The 20464-nt window shown below is 37.3% G+C and overlaps 4 protein-coding genes across 4 annotated transcripts in view; 1 reads left to right on the top strand and 3 right to left on the bottom strand.

The window, feature by feature from the left end:
* The window catches only part of LOC110854388 (sestrin-1), a 99129-nt gene extending 91786 nt beyond the window's left edge, over nt 1-7343 (bottom strand). The window contains exons 1-3 of the mRNA XM_022102820.2: nt 6537-7343; nt 5754-6474; nt 5422-5487 (exon numbers count right to left, since the gene is read on the bottom strand). Coding sequence (XP_021958512.1) covers nt 5422-5487; nt 5754-6290 — 603 coding nt within the window. The 5' untranslated portion in view covers nt 6291-6474; nt 6537-7343. The remainder of the gene's footprint in view (nt 1-5421; nt 5488-5753; nt 6475-6536) is intronic.
* Nucleotides 7344-8342: 999 nt separating this feature from the next.
* Nucleotides 8343-9601, top strand: LOC118436575. Its single transcript, XM_035854967.1, has 3 exons — nt 8343-8719; nt 9166-9432; nt 9494-9601. Exons 1-3 carry the CDS (start codon nt 8343-8345, stop codon nt 9555-9557), a joined length of 708 nt encoding a protein of 235 aa, XP_035710860.1. The 3' UTR covers nt 9558-9601.
* On the bottom strand, nt 9463-14558 carry LOC110854183 (pickpocket protein 28). Its single transcript, XM_035855068.1, has 13 exons — nt 14084-14558; nt 13638-13789; nt 13495-13543; nt 13206-13422; nt 12504-12652; nt 11878-12142; nt 11662-11799; nt 11509-11584; nt 11067-11186; nt 10853-10997; nt 10683-10780; nt 10564-10593; nt 9463-10323 (listed from the first exon to the last, which is right to left on the bottom strand). Exons 1-13 carry the CDS (start codon nt 14500-14502, stop codon nt 10043-10045), a joined length of 2139 nt encoding a protein of 712 aa, XP_035710961.1. The 5' UTR covers nt 14503-14558; the 3' UTR covers nt 9463-10042.
* A 157-nt stretch (nt 14559-14715) lies between these two features.
* LOC118436618 (pickpocket protein 28-like) lies at nt 14716-20182 on the bottom strand. Its single transcript, XM_035855067.1, has 18 exons — nt 20097-20182; nt 19393-19847; nt 18823-18974; nt 18694-18742; nt 18429-18618; nt 18310-18360; nt 18191-18248; nt 18078-18120; nt 17420-17556; nt 17145-17362; nt 16669-16804; nt 16429-16485; nt 16188-16332; nt 16033-16130; nt 15949-15957; nt 15817-15872; nt 15640-15732; nt 14716-15573 (listed from the first exon to the last, which is right to left on the bottom strand). Exons 1-18 carry the CDS (start codon nt 20142-20144, stop codon nt 15247-15249), a joined length of 2322 nt encoding a protein of 773 aa, XP_035710960.1. The 5' UTR covers nt 20145-20182; the 3' UTR covers nt 14716-15246.
* Nucleotides 20183-20464: the final 282 nt, after the last annotated feature.

Raw genomic sequence — 20464 nt, 5'->3', positions numbered from 1 at the left:
CATATACCTTCCCTTCGTCACTATTATGCATTGTCCTTAACCAGTAGACCTATAAAAGCACTGGTCTACCTAGTAGCATCCCTGCGGATAAATAGTAATCTATTGTGCACTCTCTTCTCTCGTCATTATCCTCAATTCTTTCTTTTCCATCTCCCCTGCCTGACTCACTGGCAATTACTGTGAAAAAGAAATGACAAAAGACAACCAACACTAACCATAGAATAAAATGGAGAGAAAAAAAAATCAAAGCTCCAATCGAACGAGCATCCATGATGATGATGAGGAAGGGCCAAGAAGACAAAAACCTAGCTCAACAATACGTAAATACGTAATCTATATATCAGGGGAGCAGCATCAGTGGCCGCGGAAGCTGTGGGGACATCTGGGGACATGGAAATTGTAGGATGGGGGAGGGAGGGGTTTGTATAAGATGGGGAGATGATGGGGACACCGAATAACCGTGGGGGAATTGTCCCCCTGTCCCCACCAACGCTTCCGAGGCCACTGTGTAAAATGGGAGTCAGGCTAAATATCTGTACATTTATCAGTGACCGCGGAAACCGTGGGGACATTAACATTGTAGGATGAGGGGTAGGGAGGGGTTTATATAAGATGGGGAACATCGAATAACCCAGGGGACATTGTCCCTCCGTCCTTCCGCGGCCACTGATACCCTTCTTCTTCTTCTACATCACTGTCTGTCAGTCGGGTTTCATTTTTCCGAGCCTGAGGACAATAACAATTCTGTCAGTAAAAGTCAACCATTGCCATTAGGCGAGCCATAAGACCCTGATGATCCAGCCAATTAGAAATTATATCAGATTTATCCTAGATGAGAAGGAACAGAGAGCACAATGGAATTCTGTGCTTCTGACTGACTGACTGTTCTCTGAGGATGACTACCTTCAAGACAACCGTAACTAAATGAAAACAAACTCTGGTTCTTTTCAGTTCAGAGATAATCATAATCAGTGGGAGATGAGATGAGATGGTGGAAACGGGAGAAAAGTGTGACACCAGGGTTTCAAATGGCTGATTTATTACCAGATCAGGTCACATTATTACGGTAGTCAGCATGCAGAAGGGAGGAATAGGGTGATAAATATGGTGCTACTACAGTTTTCACTTTTTTCCAGCTTAAGTTTAAAAGTACTCTGGGTCTGAGCGTTAAAAGAAGCCCCATAAGAAACATACATCTAAAATTGGCCTTCGATTTAATACCAGAGAAGACCAGAGACTAGCCCAGCCAGGCAAACTGTTAAGTAATGGGAAAGGGTTTGAAATTGAGGCTCTAAAAATATTGCTAACCCATTAAATCATGTACGTAGTTTCATTTAAGGGCGTGTGGTTTTAAATCTACTCGGTCGGGAGGAGCATTCAAAACGGGAAAGATACATACATAACGTCTCTTAAAATGAAGAGAACAAAAACGTGTTACACAATTGCTGAATGGACTTTTTCTCTGTCGAGATTACGATAAGAGATGGAGATTTTTAGAGAATAGACTTTTTTTTCGGGATGATGATGATGATGATTATTGAGAGTGAAGTGTATGTAGGAATCGAGGGGAGCCTGAAATAAACTATCACTTTTTTGAAGAGATGTAAATAAGGAGAAGAACAATGTAAGAAAAGAACAACTGCTACTCGTCGTTCGTATATGCATATCAGTACAGTTTTGTCCTCTTTTTCAGTGGCCGCGGAGGACAGAGGGACAATGTCCCCACGGTTGTTCGATGTCGGCATCATCTCCCCATCTTATACAAACCCTCCCTCCCCTATCCTGCAATGTTAATGTCCCCACACGGCTTCCGCGGCCACTGACTCCTCGGATACATAGTAATTTATTAGAAAATGTAACAAACTATATCCACTACTCCATCTCTTTAAATAAAAAAACCCTTTACACACAAGACTGGGCTCTTCAGAGGCATTGTAAAAGTAGAGAAATAGCACCATTGTCGTGTGACGGATCCAATTTTTAATTTTCTAAAAGCGTCATCAGCTTATTAATCCTTGTCCGTGGCTCAAAAGTGGGAAGGAGAACGTGTTATTCAGTACATTGTGTTAATTTTGTACAACTTGAAAGGATTTGAAACCCCAATTCCCTTGGCTGGAGCTCATGTTGATTTCGAGCTGTCATGTCATTATAAATAAACTTGCTTTCCTTCAGTCCTTTACAACAAATGGGTTGGGGTTGGTCATGCCAGAACCACGTGAAATGAAAATGTACACTTTTTTCATATAAATAATCTCGATCTAACCCTATCATTTATCCGGAGAGAGTTGATCATTGGATTGGATGCACGTCTACTGGCTGGATAGGATTTCAGACCTCTTTTGTAAATTAAATAAATATATATGTACCAGTCTCCAGAAAAGAGCGAGTATCAAGTTGGGGAAAAAACCAGCCTTATGTAGCCCGAGTCAGGGTGTTAATAACACCGTGTTATTAAGAATTTAGGTGGGTATAAATCGACAACTACAATTATTTATTTATTTTTCCACAGTTTTTGATCATTTCTGAACTTGATTCCTAATTTTGAATGTTCTACGTCCGTTCAGAATTTCAAGTCGATTTCATCAGTTTGACGAGCGTAATCGATAGACAGAAAGACAATCATGATGGGAACATAACTCATGCCTTTTTAATTTTTCTACACAATTTTCTCATCTTCCAACTTAATAATTTTTCATTTCCAACGTGTGTCCAAAATTTCAGGTCGATTGGATCAGTTTTACGACCGTAATCGATACACAGACAATCATGAAGGGTACATAAGCCCTGAGTAGGGCTAAAAAGTTGTACATTTTCCCCCCTAAATATTTATGTATAATGTCCATTAATAAATACATTGTCCGAGAAAATTGATGTCCTATTTTATTTCATCGCATCGCTATACGGGTTAAATGATCCAAATAAAATAATCAATATAGCGATGTCAGAAATGAATCGGACGAAATACGAAAAGTATATTTTCGCTCAATTTAACCCGTAATGTCGAACGGCCATTTGAATAAATCTCTAAACCACCACAAGAGAAGAGGAGAGAACTATGATGAAAGCGAACAAGTTAATGGACCACGACTAGTTCGATTCATTTGGTGCCAGACGAAACGCCAAAAAAGAAGACGTGAAAAAGAACCCTCTCACATTTCCAGGACAAAGTTTCATTTCGTAAATGCAAGCCAGGTTCCGTTTTCTCGAAGCGAAGGTACCGTCCAGAGAGAGAGAAGGATGATAATAAAAAATGATCATGACCACACGACGACTTAAGTTGCTTGGTGGAGAGAGAAAAAGTGTATAATAATCAGAGGGTGGATATGCATTTACTACAAAAACTTCCAAAATATTTACGAAATATGTATTAAATAACATAAAAACAAGAATTTTTCCAAAATTTGTACTTTTAAAGGTAAAATATTTACTCTGGATTTTTCATGGTCCAATTTCTTTCAGAAATAAATTTCGTCTAACACATCGTTGAAATATTTACAAAATGTATACGTATTTTTGAAAAAAATTGTGAAAGATTTACATACTTTTCAAATAATATCAGAAATATTTATATGTCTGAAAACTTCTAAATATGTGCCAATATATAAAAATATTTTGAATTTTTGTGATCTTTGTGAGTTAGGGAACACACCTACAAAGTTTGGGTCGTCATCAAATGAAAAAATTGAAAATAAATACATATCCGCCCTCTGCTAATAATATAGCCGTTGTAGTGTCAGCCTCATATAATCATCCGAGACGGATATGTATATATGTCCAAGCCTTTTAAATTTTAAAAGGAAATGCATCAAAGTGTAAACTTGTGCTCTTCCTTGGCTCGAATAAACTATGTCCACTCTTTTCTTCTTTTTCAACCCACATAAAAATGTATGTAATGGTTTCAGAATTTATTTCAATTACAATTTCTTTACAGAGCAGGAATACTTTCGTTTCGATTCGAGATACACAAATCGTGACTAAATGGCCACCATAATTCTAATGGATTGAGAATATAGTTTAGTCTCACTAAAAATAATTCGACTTTAACAATGCCCCACCGAAATACGTACTCGACTGGTCTTTTCTTTTCTATTTGACTAAAAATAAATGTCCAAGTCATCATAATTTAGTAGATTATTTCTTATGGAAAGATAACGAACGACGATTCCATCCGACTCTTACTTACACTTACAACTTATTAAAGTTTGTATAAGGAAAGGATCAAGTTTTATCAATGTGTTCTGAATAAATACGAGAAAATAATAAATGCAATGTGAACTCCAGTGGCCGCGGAAGCCGTGGGGACATCTGGGGACATTGCTATTGTAGGATGGGGGGAGGCAGGGGTTTATATAAGATGGGCAGATCATGCGGACATCGAACAACCGTGGGGACATTGTCCGTCTGTCCTTCCGCGGCCACTGATGTCCTCTAATCCTAAACTAGGCAGACCAAAAGCGAATGGAGAAATATAAGAAAAGAAAGTCGTAAAAATCAAGTTGAAAAGACTATTCACATTTCGAAAGGCAAATCGCCAGGCAGTTCTTCTGGTTTGGGTGCAGTTGAAATGCAACCAATGCTATTTCTTTGAGAATGTGAGAATATGTACATACTTCTCTTCTCTCCAGGTTTAATTTGTATGCAATGCAATGAAATGCAAACAAAAAAAATATTTTACGAGCGAGAGACGACCTGTGCATGTAACAAGAGATCCTTTCTTCTTATTAGCAAAAGCACTCAAACTCTGTTCCTACCTATTTACTGGACAAACAACTTTGTCATAATTAGTGAATGGTTTCTCGTACATATAAGAAATGACAATAATACTGCATATAAAACCGGGGATTTTACGAGGCACCCGCAGTAGCAGGCAGGATCCATCCAGTTGTAAAAATATTTATTTTGTTTAGTTTTCAGCTGCATATTCATACACTTGCGTAGTATTTACTCGTATTTATGATATATATTCATCCCAACGTTTTATGAGATGTATGCACTAACCAAAGACCAAGGTAGGCATATAATTCCTGCCTCAATTCAGAAATGTATGTATACTATTCAATGGGGAAAAGGTGGTAGTAAAAGTCGTCATAATGTGCATGCAACGTTACGTAATAATGGCACAAGTGTCATAAAATTCTGCCTATGTAACGTGTAGCACACAATAAATTTCAATTGTGGTAATATGTGCTTATGTAATACGGTATAAAAACGTATGGTTGGTGGTATTCATTGGAATGGTTAGTGCTACCCCATTTACTCATAAAAGAGAATAAATACTTGGAGAAAGTATGACATAAAATTCGATCGAGAAAATTCAAAGTCAACTATTTCTTGATGAGGCATATGTACATAATTATTGACAGAGTTGAAACACCAGTAAATAACGCATGGATGGATAATTTATGCGAAAGGTAAACTTACTTCCGACAATGGAATAAAGCTGGATGGCCCGTCATTCAACGCGGTAGGAACCAGACCTCCTTTTCCCTGTTTCAGAGAAAAACAACTTTCTTCAATCATCATAACATAACGTTTCATTAGGCATTTGCATAATAATGTAATTTAATATTCATTAATTGTGTCATGCGCAGTGGCCGCGGAAGCGTATATGGGGACAGAGGGACAATGTCCCCACGGTTGTTCGATGTCCGCATCATCTCCCCATCTTATACAAACCCGGCCCTACCCCCATCCTACACTGTTAATGTCCCCCCAGCTTCCGCGGCCACTGGTCATGCATGTCATTTCATTACGTCGAGTAATCCCAGCAAGGAAACCGCCTGGTCCCGAACTTCTGGAAATGGACAGTCAAACGCCAATCTGAGCAAATTCGATAACTGCAGATCATTTGGTGGGGGTGCGTGAAATTTGAGAAATCGAGAATCCCCCTCGTCCCCTTCTTCTTCTTCTTCTTCATCTTCTTCCGGTATTGCTTGAGAAATTGGGGGCGGTGGTGGTGGTGGTGGTCGAGGTGGGGGCGACGGACTGTGCTGTGCGTTATACAGCAATCCCCCAATCTGACGCCGACACGGGCTTCGCGACCAGTCTGAGATGGTGAGACCAAGGTCAAAATCCAGCTGAGCGTATGACCCAAGGTGAACATCGTTCCAAAACGTTTTTATCGTGAGGCGCTGTTCTTCATTGGGACTTTGATGGAAATGAACTTGAAATCCTAAGTCGGGAGGGTTGGTTATGCTGTTTCGCCAATTTCGAGGCATGCTCAGGTGGAATAGAGTGGTCACTTCTTCCTCAATTTTGGCTGGGGGCATCGTTTCATCGATTTTATTCATTATTACTGGTTTTTTTTATTGAGAGGTAGAGGAATCTTGATGATGAGCAGGATATATCACAGGCGTAAAAGTAAAATGATGAGTATTTTGATTCGGAATTGTTGAGTATTTTGTTCCTTCGGGAAATGTAGTGTTCGGAATTTGGGTAATATATGTATCACTCTTCAATGGGGAATTTTCTTGCCTGAAAAACAAACCGGTAACAAAATGTACATCAAAATTGCATTTTTAGCGTCTTTGTTTTACCCAAAAAATTATACGACGGTCCGGTTGTTTTGCGTCTAATCGTAATATCACAGTTTTCTGAATGACATAAAAATTTGACAAGTAGTGGAATTATGCGATGATTTTTATAATATCAATCTGAATTTGGCATTTATTATTGCTTTGACCTTTAAATTCTTATCACAAACACCGCATAGAAAATTATTTGTATTAGTTAAAAGTCGATACTTTATATTTGCATTAAAACTCTTTAATGTTTATGTATAATTAGATAAATTGTTCCTTTTTCAATTAGCACATTGTTTTAAAAAAATATTGTTTAATTGTTATTAAAATAAACTTTCACTGCACGATACATGAAAAATATGAGCACTTTTCAGCAAATGTTTCTTAATAATATTTAACTTGTAGGACGAACTAAGCTCAAAATTAAACTGGGCTTGTGAAATATTTCACATTTCACTAAATAAATCTGGACAACATTTAATTTTACATTTTCCAGTTCATTCCAGTTAGTTAACGACCTTTCCTAAACTTATCATCACAGGTTAATTTGCATATCACCAATATTTTTGGATTAAGGCACCGGTTTGTTACAAAATTGAGCTAGGTTTACAATTTGGCTTGAAAGTTTAACTAAATAAAGTACGTTATTTGTTCTTATGTAAATCTTGGAATTTGTATATTTTTTCTTTGTCTCCTTGATTCAAATTCAGGAATGCTTTGGCTTTTTGGAGTCAGTGTACTGTACAATCTTTGGTTTTGTTATGTTTAAATTATTTATGTGCTAAATATGTAAGAACTAAATAAGTACGATTTAGCACATTTAGTTAGTTACACAGATATTTGCGCAATAAATGAAAATTGTATTGCAGATTTATTATTGGTGGCGTATTTATCCATGTGAAAAGTAGTAAAATGAGAAGGTTATGGATATGAAAAGACTCAACACTCGCGCAATTCGACTTTTGTCCCAGGTTTCACGAAAGCAGTGTAAAGAAATTCATGAAAATGTTGAATTTTTTAGAAATTTTGAAAGAATTTGAATAAGATAGGAGAAATTTTGGAGGAGAATGTAAACAAAATCTGCGGAATATTTTAAATTGTGTTGGTCCTTAGGGAAAATTTTCGACTTTTAAGTTATCCAAATTCGTTTCTTAACGTTTTTTGGATTTTTAAAAGTTTTGTTTCATACATACTAAAAGTATGTATGGTATTTAGTATTTATAGTATTTATAGTATTTTTAGTACCTATTTATTTATTTTTGATATTTATCATCTTTTTTAGTGTGAAAATATTTAGTGTGAAAATAAATAAAATATATCGACTTTTAAGTTACTCAAATTCACCTTCTAGCCTTCCGTAAATCTTTAAAAGTTTCGTTTCATACACATTTTGGTGTTTTGTCATATTTTTATTTTGAATATATTGATTTTGGAAATATTTAGTTTGAAAATACAATATAATTTTAAAGCTAGTTATTTATTTAATTATGATGCTGGTTGTCTATATAATTAGCAACTTATTGATAAGCAAAAGATATTTTATTTTATGCAACCTAAAATGAGACATATGTGAAATGAGGCTGTAAAATGAGAAAATGTGGTTATGCTGACAAAATTATTGTGATCCGATGTATTGTTAAGATGAGTAATGTCTCGTTGTCAAGTTATTTATCACTAAAACGGAATATAAAATCAGACCCTTGACAAAGAACATGTCCCGTTTTTTTATTGCATTACAAATTTTGACATAGGATCGTAAAATATGAAATATTAACCTACAAAAAAAAATTTATTCGCAATATCTCATAAAAAACTATTCAAATGGGCCAAGTTCTCTCCTTTTTCATCGGTAATACTGCATCCGACAATTTTCATGACGCCTGCATCGAGCGGTACCGAAAAGAACGGAAGAAAACCCGGCAATCCGCAGTACAAGACAAGCTTGAAAATACAGTAATTTCCGGATTTCATCATGGAATTTGGTGTCAAAGTTTTACTGAAAAATTTCGGATGAAGCGTAACAATGAAGTTGAAAGTCGTCATCATGATCCAATTGTAGAAATGAAGTCTCAACTTTCCCTTCAAACACAGTCAGTCTCGGATTTATTGTTGGATCATGGTTCTTCCGACTTTATCGAAAAGTTTGATACGGATTCGGGATATGGGACAAATGTGGACCACAAGCCGTTCAATAAAACGTATGTATGTGGACATGTTTTGGTACAATTTTTCCATGGATGGGCAAAATAATTTGTCAAAATACAGTATTTTGAGCTCTGTTCTTCCCAGGGTTTGGATTTCCGGGAGCGTTACACCCACAAAAAGACGAAAATCTACGTGGAGATGGCAAAAGTTGTACGAAAATGCAGGTTTTGTGAATAATTTAACTTTTTGCTGTCAAAATGCATTGCTTTCACGATTTTTTAATAAATGTCATATTTTGACGCCGATAAAGTTATTTTTTTTCACAAAACGTGTATTTTCGTAAAACTTTTATATTCTCCGTTCTATGATCTCGTCTTTTTGTGGGTGTGACAGTCCTGCAAGTCCAATCCCTGATAAGAACGGGGCTCAAATTTCTGTATTTTGACACCGCATTTTGCCATCCCTGAATTTTACTTTAGTTCAATATTCAATTTTTCAGGTTGAAAACTAATTCCTCTAATGAAGTCGCATCACTCCCTCTTATTACACCACCTCGTAAAAATTCGGATCCTGCAGCAGCACCAACCAGTGTTTGGACAATGATCCAATCTGGAACTTATTTGGCAAGCGTGACAGCAAAAAAGTCAGCCATGACTATCAAAAAGACCTCTCAGACTGGCGAGGTCCAACAAGACGCTGCTGAAATGAAGACCGGAGATTCATTATGTGACGATAATAATTGTGATGACAAAACCGAAAAATTTGAGTAAGAATAAAATTTTGAGAAATATTTAAATCCATTTAAAATCTATTTATTTTTACGACAGGAATAAGCACGTCGATTTTTTAGAGCCATTGGAAATACCCGATAAGCCAGACGAGACTAATTAATAATTTACAGTCCGAACTGTAAAAATAGCCAATTTACTACCACCACGCAATATTTAGTAAACTGTTGATTGTATACAATTATATTTCTGCCGGGATAATAATAAACAATGCACCGAGATATCAGATCGAGTGGAAAGTTGCATAACCGCTGTAATTGCCAAGCTATAATTTAATAGGTAGCTTACTTAATTGACGTTACGTTACGTAAATAGTTTTATTAATAGTTTTATTAAGTGCAGACATACGTACAACGGAGTAGCCAAAGCCATAAACTAATTAAGTATTCGTCTCATCGCGTCATAAAATTGTTCCAATTACACTTTTTTGGAACATTGGCCGCGGAAGCGTGGGGGCGGACAGAGGGACAATGTCCCCACGGTTGTTCATCATCTGCCCATGTTATATAAACCCCTCCCTCCCCATATCCTACAATGTTAATGTCCCCAGATGTCCCCACTGCTTCCGCGGCCGCTGTTAAAAATTGGTTAGTTTTGATGATTGGAAAATGCCACGGTGTACAAAATCTGATCCAATCCTTGCGTTTTTCTTTGATTTTTGCACTCCACGATTTTTTTAAATCCAATATTTGGAGATTTGTATGCCGGCAGGCAGGAAATTTCATTTGTCAAAAGTTCCGTCGTCGTGTCGGAGCGAGCCATCCCGGTGTTTTGACGGCGTTGTTGTCGTCGCCGTCTTCGTGCTCGGAACCAGAGGCGCAAGGTCAGAAAGTAGAGGACTTCGACGAGGCTGAGCCCGCTAAAGCCGACTTTTTAATTGAATTATTAAATTAGTAGGTAATAATTCAGTAGTGAAGTGAAATGATTACAGTGGCCGCGGAAGCCGTGGGGACATTAACATTGAAGGATAGGGGAGGAAGGGGTTTATATAAGATGGGCAGATGATGGGGACATCAAACAACCGTGGGGACATTGTCCCTCTGTCCGCACGCTTCTACGGCCACTGGAAATGAAGCTTGATTTGATTTAATTTTTGATTGACAACTTACGACTTAAACTCATCAGTCCGCCAAAATTCGCTGGAAATTACGACATGCAAATTACGACATGCAACTTACGCCGTTAATATGATTTTGTAATGAAGAAATCTTAAAATAAGTCTGTTTACCGATCAGGTCCACCATACCGTACAGTTCTTTTCGTAGTTTTGCATTAGTGGATCCTTCGCCAAAATAAATGTGCACGATAGACACATTTTTCTCAGCCCTGCAAGTTTTAACCGCATGAATTTTATGATGGTTTTTTAATGATTTTATTTCAAGACTAGATTTAATTTACCAAGCAGCTAACTGATTTTTCGAATCGGTCCAAAGAATTTCTGACGACTGCATGGTCGTGTAAGTGGATTGGATTGCATATACAATTTCCGAACAGGTAGGGATACACATCTTGCACTGGGTTTTATAGTTTTCCACGAATTTTTCTGATGAATTTATGTGCAAGAATTAAAATTAATGAATGTCTTATTAATGACAAATTATAACTTGCATACTCTTAATATTTGAAGCGCATTGAAATTGCTTGGGTCCACAGAGAGGTTTTTGGTCATCGCCGGGCTGATAATGCCTTCTACAGTTGCACTCTTGATACGTTAAATTGGCGATGCATTCATCTGTAATTAATTAATTACGGTGTTATTAGTAGTTAATTATAATTGCATGAACTTAAATTCATCGAGTGTTAAGACCAAAAGAAACGACTGACTAACTTGTACCCGCGCTGATATTTAAGGTCATTGGCGGCGGAAATTAATATGGACAATTAGGTATTGTCCCCCCAGAAATTATGCAAAATCATATCTTATCTTGCACATGTTAATAAGTCCCTCGTCCTCCAATCCATCAATTCTAATGTCCCCATATGCCCCACAAACTTCCGCTGCCACTGTTTAAGGTGCTTGTTAATTAACTATTTGTGCAAAATTATGTCCATACCTATGCAGTTGCTGGAACTGTAGTAATTGTAATATCCAAGTTTATGCTCTTCGTTAAAGTAGCATTGGCGATGTTCCTGCACAGAAAATCAATTTAGTTACAAATATGCATGCAAAATACGAATCTATGCAAATCTGACGACTTTCTCCTCACCAATGAAAATGATTTAATCTCGTCTTTTACTCCGATCGTAATTTCCGGTCGGATGTTAATGAAAACCTCAGAATTTGGTTTTATCGCGCTTCCAAGATCGCTAATGTGTGGGACATCAATTGGCAAGTGTGTTACGAGCTGTATGAAAATTAAGTAAAATAGTTAATTCAGAATTACATTTAGGAAACTTAAATAAGTATATTCTGAAAATCTCACTCTAAATCCGACAGAATCCGATGTAGTACAAAAATACTCGTCTAAATCGGGGTTTAAGAGGATCGACAATCCGAACGATTTTCCAGGTACTTTTTGCTTTCTTGGGGTTTCTTCCTTGTAATCACTTTCCTTTTTGGCGTCGTCCTCCTCTTTTTCAAGTGGTTCACTAGTATCGTCTGGTTTTACGAATTCATACATTTTCGGTTTCTTTAAAAGACTTTCTCCGTCCCAATTCCACCATTTATTTTCCGGTTTTGATGTTTCGCTGTATGTAGGAAAATAATTAAGAAATGCATAATTCGTCAAATTTACATACCGGAAATGCTCTATTTATAGCCGGGCCTAATAAAGAACAGGCTGCAATTTCAGAACAGCTAAAAGGCTAAATTTTGCATACATAATTTGCATGCATACATTATTTGAAGTACTTTATATCTGAGGAGGCTTCGTCGGAATACATGGGTGTGGTTTATAAAAGCAATTTATATTTAATTTACTTTATATCATTCGAGACCCATTTTTTAAAATTTGAAAATCTTGGCCCCCAGACCCAGACCCAGCTATAATTTGAGGATTTGCGATACTTTTTCGGAATTTTAGGATTTCTTCGTAAAAATAAGGCTCACTTAAATCTGTAAAGGACCGAGAGTGGGGCCATGTTAAAAGTGCAACATTTCCCGTAATCGGTTTCAATCTCTGTGAACAGTTCGGAACACACTTTGACCTCTCCTTGCCAAGTGCATTTGACGATCATGTCGGAACACGAGGGTGACGCCTGGGTTACATACAAAGTGAGAAAAACAAAGTGATTATGTCGCTTAATTATTTGACCCAGCGAGAGTCGAGTGATTATTTCAGTACGTGCTTCTTCCTGGATACTCAAAATCCAACACTCGTATAATTGGAAATTGATTGAGTTGCTCTACTATTTGATGATGATTGGCGACATTATTTACATGGTCGTAGCAATCATACTTTTATCCAGTGGCCGCGGAACCGTGGGGACAGAGGGACAAGGACCATATGGTTATTTGATGTCTCCATCATGTCCCCATGATATTCAAACCCCTCCCCTAGCCTACAATGTTAATGTCCCCAGATGTTCCCACGGCTTCCGCGGTCACTGGGAGAATTCAGGCTACTCACATGTAGGTACATGATGCAGTGGCTGCGGAAGCGTGTGGACAGAGGGACAATGTCCCCATCTGTCCGTGTTACATGAACCCTCCCTCTCCTATCCTACAATGTTAATGTCCTCACGGCTTCCGCGGCCACTGCGGACCTTTATTAAATGTACTTATGTAAGTGAAAGTTATATAGTTACTCACCTTCAAGAAAAATTGCCACAAGTCTTCTTTTCCACCGTCGTAATTATTTTCATTCCTGTTGGTCACATGTAAGCTCCACTGGTCAATTTTCCCCCGTGATGCCGAGTAATTGAAAGTTTTGCTAAAGCTTTTCGACGATGAACAGACATGATTTAGGTAAAATAAATTTTCACGAGCGGCACGAACCCCTTCAAGTCGAGAAGAACCTTTCGATTCTCTGGATAAGTAATTTGGGGAGAAAGTGGAAGTCAGTAATTTTCTAAATATGATATTGATAATTGATCCTTACTCCATAAACTGGACTGCCTTGCTCTTCAAGACTTTGTTCATGTTGCAAACTATGGGATGAATAGTTTCAAATTTATGCAAAATGTATGTAAATTTATAATTTAGAAAAATATGATAGCTTAATGAGAAAATGAGTAAACGAACTTGTAATAGCCGGAAATGGAATTTCTTCAATTTTGGTATCAAACGGAGCGAACGTTAGAATTACGGAATTTAACTTATACTTTTTCCAAACATCGCTTATCATGCAATAAGCAATAACAAGTCCCGTGATGAATGCGACACTCCAGAAAATTCTGAAAATAAATAAGAATTTGTTATCTAAAACAGTACAACCTTACTTAACCAGAGTCAGGTTGTTGTTTATAATCGATGTGGTAGGATGCCACCTTCACATTTTTTTCGAAAAATTTTGTTCATTTTCGAAATTAATTCATAATTTTGCGTATTCTACGTGTAGACAAAATTTCAAGTCAGTTGGATAAGTACACACGCGTAATCGATAAAAAAGACAGACAATCATGCCGGGTACATAAGCCCTGACTCGGGCTAAAAACCCATAATAAATATTTCCACCCGAAATAAATTACCTCTCAACCAAATGCTGCTTCTTTTGTCCAATGTATTTAAGCCCGTGTAAACTCGTGTTTCGAAAAAAGTCCATGTGCAACGTGTCGTCATCTGGGGACGTGGCCGTCGACGTGGATCCAGCCACGCCATCCGCCGTTGAAGGGACACAGCACGCACAAAAATAGGAAGATCTGCTGCAATTTTCCTCGTTGAAAAACTGTTCCGGAGGATTATTTTCCACGCGGCGGAACGCATACCGTTCGAGAGAACCCATGTCTTGGACGACAGAATCGCCCAATCCGTTGATGACAATTCTTCGCAGCGCGGTCGTCGTCGGAGACGGTGTGATCTTCCCAAACGTCAATTTCCTTCTGAATCTTTCACACTTTCTCCGCACGGCTCTCTCCACTTCTTGAATCTTCATTACCACCGTTTGCATGGTCGTTTTCGCAATTTATTTTTTTGTGCAAACTGAAAAAAATGCGAATAATATTTGCCAAGTGAGCGAGGTTATTCGAATAATTGAGATTTACTTAACCTCGGTCGGCAACACTTGGAAGAAAGAGTGAATAACTTCATAAATACGGTTCTTTTTATTAAATGAATCGAGCAACGACGGACAGAGACCACTTATCTGAGAGAAAATTGGTTTTGATAAGATCTAGGGAACTCGGATATGGGATAAAGATGCAATTTACGTCAATTATCTTGATGGGACGAATCAAATGGTGGTGATATCGGAAATAAGTGGATGAGGAAAATTATCTGTGCATATCAGGATACTAATTGTAAGTAAGAACAGTGGCCGCGGAAGCTTGAGGGGACAGAGGGACAATGTCCACACGGTTATTCGATGTCCCCATGTTATATAAACCCCTCCATCCCATAACAATTTTAATTTCCGCACATGTCCCCACAGCTTCCGCGGCCACTGCATAATAACCAAATGTCCAACCTTCTCTACTTAAATGTGTCGTGAAAGGTTATTGCGTCTTCTGCTCAGAGTGACAATCTGGTGGACAAATTAGCGTCATTTGATACAATGTGACCTCGAGATGAATGACTTCCGAGAACATATGACATTTACTCAAGTTAATTTTTGCCAAAACTTGGACAATTATTTACATACAAGTTATTAAAGAAAAATTAGAATAATTAGTTAATTATCCAGATCATAAGATCTTTAAATCTCGCCCAAAATAGATTTATAATTCATGCCGACATCCGGTCTAATTTTTACTTCATTTTTTGCAGAATTCACATTCTCCCGATTATGCCGTTCTGCCGATTTTGCAGAATTTGCGAATCTGTTTCGTTGACCCAGTCCGATATCATTTTGTTGATTTGTCTCATTTCTCATCTCGACGGAAAAGGTGTCGTTTTGGTAGACGGGAGAAACGTGTAATTTGCATGGCGAAGACCCCACAGCTTTCTCCAACTCTTGGACTTCGTGTTCTGCCTGTTTGTCCAGGACGGACTGACCATTCCGGAAAAGTTGGAGGGTTTTGACCTACGAAAATAATAAACAAGTTTGTAACAACAGGAAATGGAAGATTTTTGATGAAAGGTTTTCGACCTTAGCCCACGCAGATTTTATCTTTTTGGTTACTTTCCTACGAATCTCGTCCTTTCTTTTGGATGCCCACCAAGCACGGAGGGTGAAAAAGTACTATTTTTTTATAAGAGTCATAAAATTAATTTGGAATTATACTAAAAATTATTATGTAAAATAAATTTCAAATTATGAACTTACAATTACTTCCATGAGGGACAAACCACTAAATCCTAAGCATAGCCCCATTAGCCCACCTGATTAATTAATTAATTGCTTATTTAATTATGAATTTGTAAGTTTGTACTAAAAATTTTATGTAATCATTTTTACCCGTGTTGGCTAAAATATTGTAAAAATAAGTTCAATGAATTTCGAGTAATTTATAATTTCCTAAATATGATTTCCTAAACTTACATAAAAGATCTGTCGTTCCGAATAATTCTTTCCGAACTTTTGCATACGTGGAATCCTGTCCGATAAAGACGTGCACGATTGTGACGTTGCCATTAATCCTGAAACCGTAAAATAACGATAACCCCGATTTTAATTTAATTCCGTTCTTATCTTACGAGAAACTGTCCTGCGTCCCATCTTCATTTACCCAGAGACTATCTTGCAAGGGTGTCAACGTGGTTTGAGATTCATACCCAATCTCCATGCAACTCGGTAAACATTGATTGCACTCACTTTTAGCCCCAAATCTGGTCATATTCACTGTATGGTTTTATCAAGAAAATTGCATTTTCAGAAAATTTCAGAAAATTGTACTTTCACAAAAAATATGACACAATTTCCCAAAAAGATGCATACATTTCACATTTTCAGCACAGACACGATTGCCTCCACAAAGAGATTGATTATCACTCCCTTTAAAGAAAATTCAGGTAAATATTTTAGTTGGATGATGATTCACTGGATCATAACTCGCAATAAATTGGTCCATGGTCCATGGATGGACCAATTTTTTTGTGGTCCATCATGGACCATTTTGGTCCAGTTGACTATGGTCCATTGCGAGCTATGCACTGGATTACAGAATATTTATCTTACTGGGCATGTAGTACCGTTTGCAGTTACATTCCTTCAGCGTTTCGTTTGCTATACACTCGTCGACGCAGTTGCTGGGGGTGTAATAATTGAAATACTGCAGCGCATATTCACCCGGTTTGTAGCATTGTCTGATACTCTGAAAGGAGTAAAATTTCGTGAAATTATAAGTAAAAAATTTTAAATTAAAAAGAATTATAAAATTGAAACTGAAGTATGGGTTTGTAGTATTTTTTGAAGGGTTAGAGATCAAAATTGTTATATAAGAGGAAGTATTGTCAAATGTCATACATGGATGAAATATAAAGCGTATAAATAACAATTAGGAATGTAAAATTAAAAAATTTCATAAATGGAAAAGTTTCTACGCCGAAAATATAATTTTTTATCTTCCTGACTCGGGCCGCATAAGACTTAGGTTTTTGAGGTATATCGAATTGTAAAATGTCAAAATTGTGAACAAATGTACCAATATTTACCTTGTCGAATTTAAAAACTGAAGGGTCCACCAACGTAATATCGGGCTTCACATTAACGAAAACTTCAGCCTTGGTACGAATACTGATCCCAAAATCGGTGACATGCGGCGTATCTGTCGGCCAATGAGTTTGTAAACGAAATCCCGTAGAATCTGACGTGGTGCAAAAATACTCTTCCAAATTGGGATTAAGGAGGAAGGAAAGTCCGTACGATTTTCCTAAATACATTAAAATTAAAAAAATCGGAAACCAATGTATTTGATGTAAGTATTTACCAGCCTCCATTTGGCGACGAGGAAAATTTCCAATTTTGTTATTTAGCAAGACCCCTTCAGCCCCGGCGGACCCACCGCTTTCAACGTTCCATTGCATCCATTCCTTAACTTCGGTCTCGTCGTCACGAGTATCGTTCCTGGAATGTTTGAGTTTTACTTAGAATGGAGGTCTCACAGAGTATGATCTCAGATTTTGAGCAAATTAGTATCAATCGATGGCAAATTCAATTGGGATGAAATTTGCGAAAGACACGATTTCCCAATGGGCACGTTTGGCAGAGATATTTGCATCCGAAGAGGCGAAAACGCGCAGTAAATTTGGGATGTGTAAAATTTGTCGACTTTAAGGGTGCTTTTTCTCCTCTTCGGATGCAAATATCTCTGCGAAACGTGCCCATTGGGAGATCGTGTCTTTCCCAAATTTCATACTAATTAAATTTATGATCGACTGACACTAGTTTGCCCAAAATCGGAGAACATACGCTGGGAGACCTTCATTGTTAAGTAGATTTGAATCGTGTTTATTGTACTTTTTTCGTTAGTAATTTGCACCGATATTACAATTTACCCATGGCGCAAGTTACCAATTTGGAGCTTTGATTTGTTTTAATCCATAGAAACAAGTATACATCTCTTAAAACTTCTAGTAATTACATACCTCAGTTTGTACAGCTCTGACTGTGGCATCATATTAAAAGTACCTATGGACAAAATATTTGAAGAAATTTGACTCTGATTCACAAACTTTGCATACATATGTATTTAGCTTACAGCATTTTCCAAATTCTGTCTCAATTGGTCGAAATAGTTGTGAACAGTTTTTATATTCCTGCGATTTTGAGGTACAAATTTTAAATATTAGAATTACATATACTCGTTTCATAAATTACTTGATCCTGCCAAATACACAAGGGTATCATGTCACTGCAGTTTTGAGACGCCTAAATGTAAACACGAGTCGTTTATCAAATTCATGTTTCGCAAAATTTACCTCTGATTATGCACTAACCTTTCTTAAAAATTCGTTAACTTTTGTCAAGTCGAGCGAATCAACATCTTTGATAAGGGCTCGAACAATTGGTCCGTACGAACCAGTAGTAAAATTGAACTGACTCGTAAAACTTTTTGTCGCTGTGCAAACATGGTCCAAGTAAAATACGTCAGCTTTTGCGTCAAACGAATCCTCATTTTGTGCTCTCCTAAATAAGTTCCAAATTCAGAAATTCCATTTATGAAAAAGATTTCGCATTTTTAAATAATTTTGCATTTCATACGCAATGTATTCTTCCGCTTTTGATTTTAGCACTTTGTTCATGTTGCAGACTGAGAGAAAGTGATTATTATAATATAATGGTGAAAGTGAGAAAATTAGGCAAATCTGATCTGAGAAAATAGGTGTGTACCTGTGATTGCAGGAAATGGGACTCGGTCCACAGATATTTGTGTCGGTTCGAACGAAACTATAATTGGGCTGTTGTTGTATTTGTTCCAAACATCAGTGATTAAAATGGTTGCAATTGTTAGGCCAAGAATGAACGCTCCCATCCAGAAAATTCTGTAAGGAAATTATGTAATCTCACAATGGAGGTCTCCCAGCGTATGTTCTCCGATTTTGACAAAATTAGTGTCAAATGAGCACAAATTTAATCAGTATGAAATTTGCAAAAGACATGATCTCCCAATTGACAGGGTTTACAGAGATATTCGCATCCGAAGAGGAGAAAGCACACAGTACATCTTGTAGAATTTGTCAAGTTTACTGCATGTTTTCTCCTCTTCGGATGCAAATATCTCTGGCAAACGTGACCATTAGGAGATCGTGTCCTTTGTAAATTTCGCATCCATTAAATTTGTACTCGACTCACTCGACGACTGACCTATTTGGTTAACATAGGAGAGCATCGGCTGAGAGACCTCCATTGTCAGAGCTTATTTTCATAAAAATTATGATTTACGAAAATATTTATGCAGACCTTTCAGAAATGTGTCGATTTTGCTGGCCAATATATTTTAATCCGTGAAGACTCGTATCTCTGCAAAAGTCAATTGGCATACTTTCTTCCTCTGGATTCCACCACTGGACATCTTTTAGTGAATCCTTAAAACCTTTCTTCTTTCCACGAATTTCGCTATCGGTCGACTGCTTGCCATTGTTGGAGGACATGTTTGCTATCCCATCGACATTGGTCACGTTATCTGCAGAAGACTTTTGAGTTTCTACGTTGATGATACGATGAGACGACTTTCTCCCCCCGAAAGAATTGTTTCTCTTCAGTTTTACCCGACTGAATACGTTTCCATTTCTGCGGACCAAATTTTGAAACTTTTTGACTAAAGTGTTGCCATTGACGTTTTTGTCGTCGGTGGTCTTTACTGCTGCAGTCAGTTGGGCACCTTCCTCTTTCCGCAGCATTTTCATGTAGTCATCCTGTAATTATTACAATTTTAAGGATAATAATTAATATTTTGAAATGTTAACCAGTTTGCGAGACTACGTTTTTAAAATTTCCGTAACACTCAAAATGGTAAAAATTTCCGTAGCCCATCTTGAAAATATTACAAGGTGTCCTTTAAACATTTTTCATATTGTTTAAACCCAAGAGATAAGGTGAGTTACGGAAATTTTAAAAACCTAGTTTTGCAAACTGCCTATTTAAATTTCGAATTTTTTTCTCACATTAATAATTGTGAGGATCTTTGACTGCGGGGTTGCCCAAGGATCCATCAGACTTGCTGGATTTCTATAGCATGCACATTTGTATGTATTGCTCTTCCTTCCTCTGGACGACGACTATAAAGAACAATAATTAGCAGGAAACCCGAGGACGAAAATAAGCCCTCTTTATAAAATTGTTTTCCAAAAAGTACACCGACTCACGAATTCCCTTGAAGCGGACTAATTTTATGGTTGTTCTCCTTATTTTGACGCAATGAGTTCATCCATTCATCCATTTTCTGATGGATGGATACGTATTTATTGCGTTGTGCATCTTCATTTCGAACTTGTAGGAGGAAATTATATAGTTTTTTTTTTACATGCATGCA

The sequence above is a fragment of the Folsomia candida genome, unplaced genomic scaffold (genome assembly GCF_002217175.1).
Source record: "Folsomia candida strain VU population unplaced genomic scaffold, ASM221717v1 Fcan01_Sc009, whole genome shotgun sequence".
In the NCBI taxonomy this organism is placed as follows: Eukaryota; Metazoa; Arthropoda; class Collembola; order Entomobryomorpha; family Isotomidae; genus Folsomia; species Folsomia candida.
This window is presented reverse-complemented; position numbering and strand designations above follow the sequence as displayed.

Bases quoted from the DNA above. Each gene is read 5' to 3' on its own strand.
- LOC118436575 (XM_035854967.1), top strand. From the start codon at position 8,343: ATGGGCCAAGTTCTCTCCTTTTTCATCGGTAATACTGCATCCGACAAT. The intron at 8,720-9,165 runs GTATGTATGTGG...TCAATTTTTCAG, and splicing joins CACAAGCCGTTCAATAAAAC to GTTGAAAACTAATTCCTCTA. The intron at 9,433-9,493 runs GTAAGAATAAAA...TTTTTACGACAG, and splicing joins GACAAAACCGAAAAATTTGA to GAATAAGCACGTCGATTTTT.
- LOC110854183 (XM_035855068.1), bottom strand. From the start codon at position 14,502: ATGCAAACGGTGGTAATGAAGATTCAAGAAGTGGAGAGAGCCGTGCGG. The intron at 13,423-13,494 runs GTAAGGATCAAT...TTACTTATCCAG, and splicing joins AAGGCAGTCCAGTTTATGGA to AGAATCGAAAGGTTCTTCTC. The intron at 10,998-11,066 runs GTATGCAAGTTA...TAAATTCATCAG, and splicing joins ATGCGCTTCAAATATTAAGA to AAAAATTCGTGGAAAACTAT.
- LOC118436618 (XM_035855067.1), bottom strand. From the start codon at position 20,144: ATGGATCCTTGGGCAACCCCGCAGTCAAAGATCCTCACAATTATTAAT. The intron at 18,743-18,822 runs GTACACACCTAT...ACTTTCTCTCAG, and splicing joins CCCATTTCCTGCAATCACAG to TCTGCAACATGAACAAAGTG. The intron at 16,805-17,144 runs GTAAATATTGGT...TACTCCTTTCAG, and splicing joins CAGTTTTTAAATTCGACAAG to AGTATCAGACAATGCTACAA.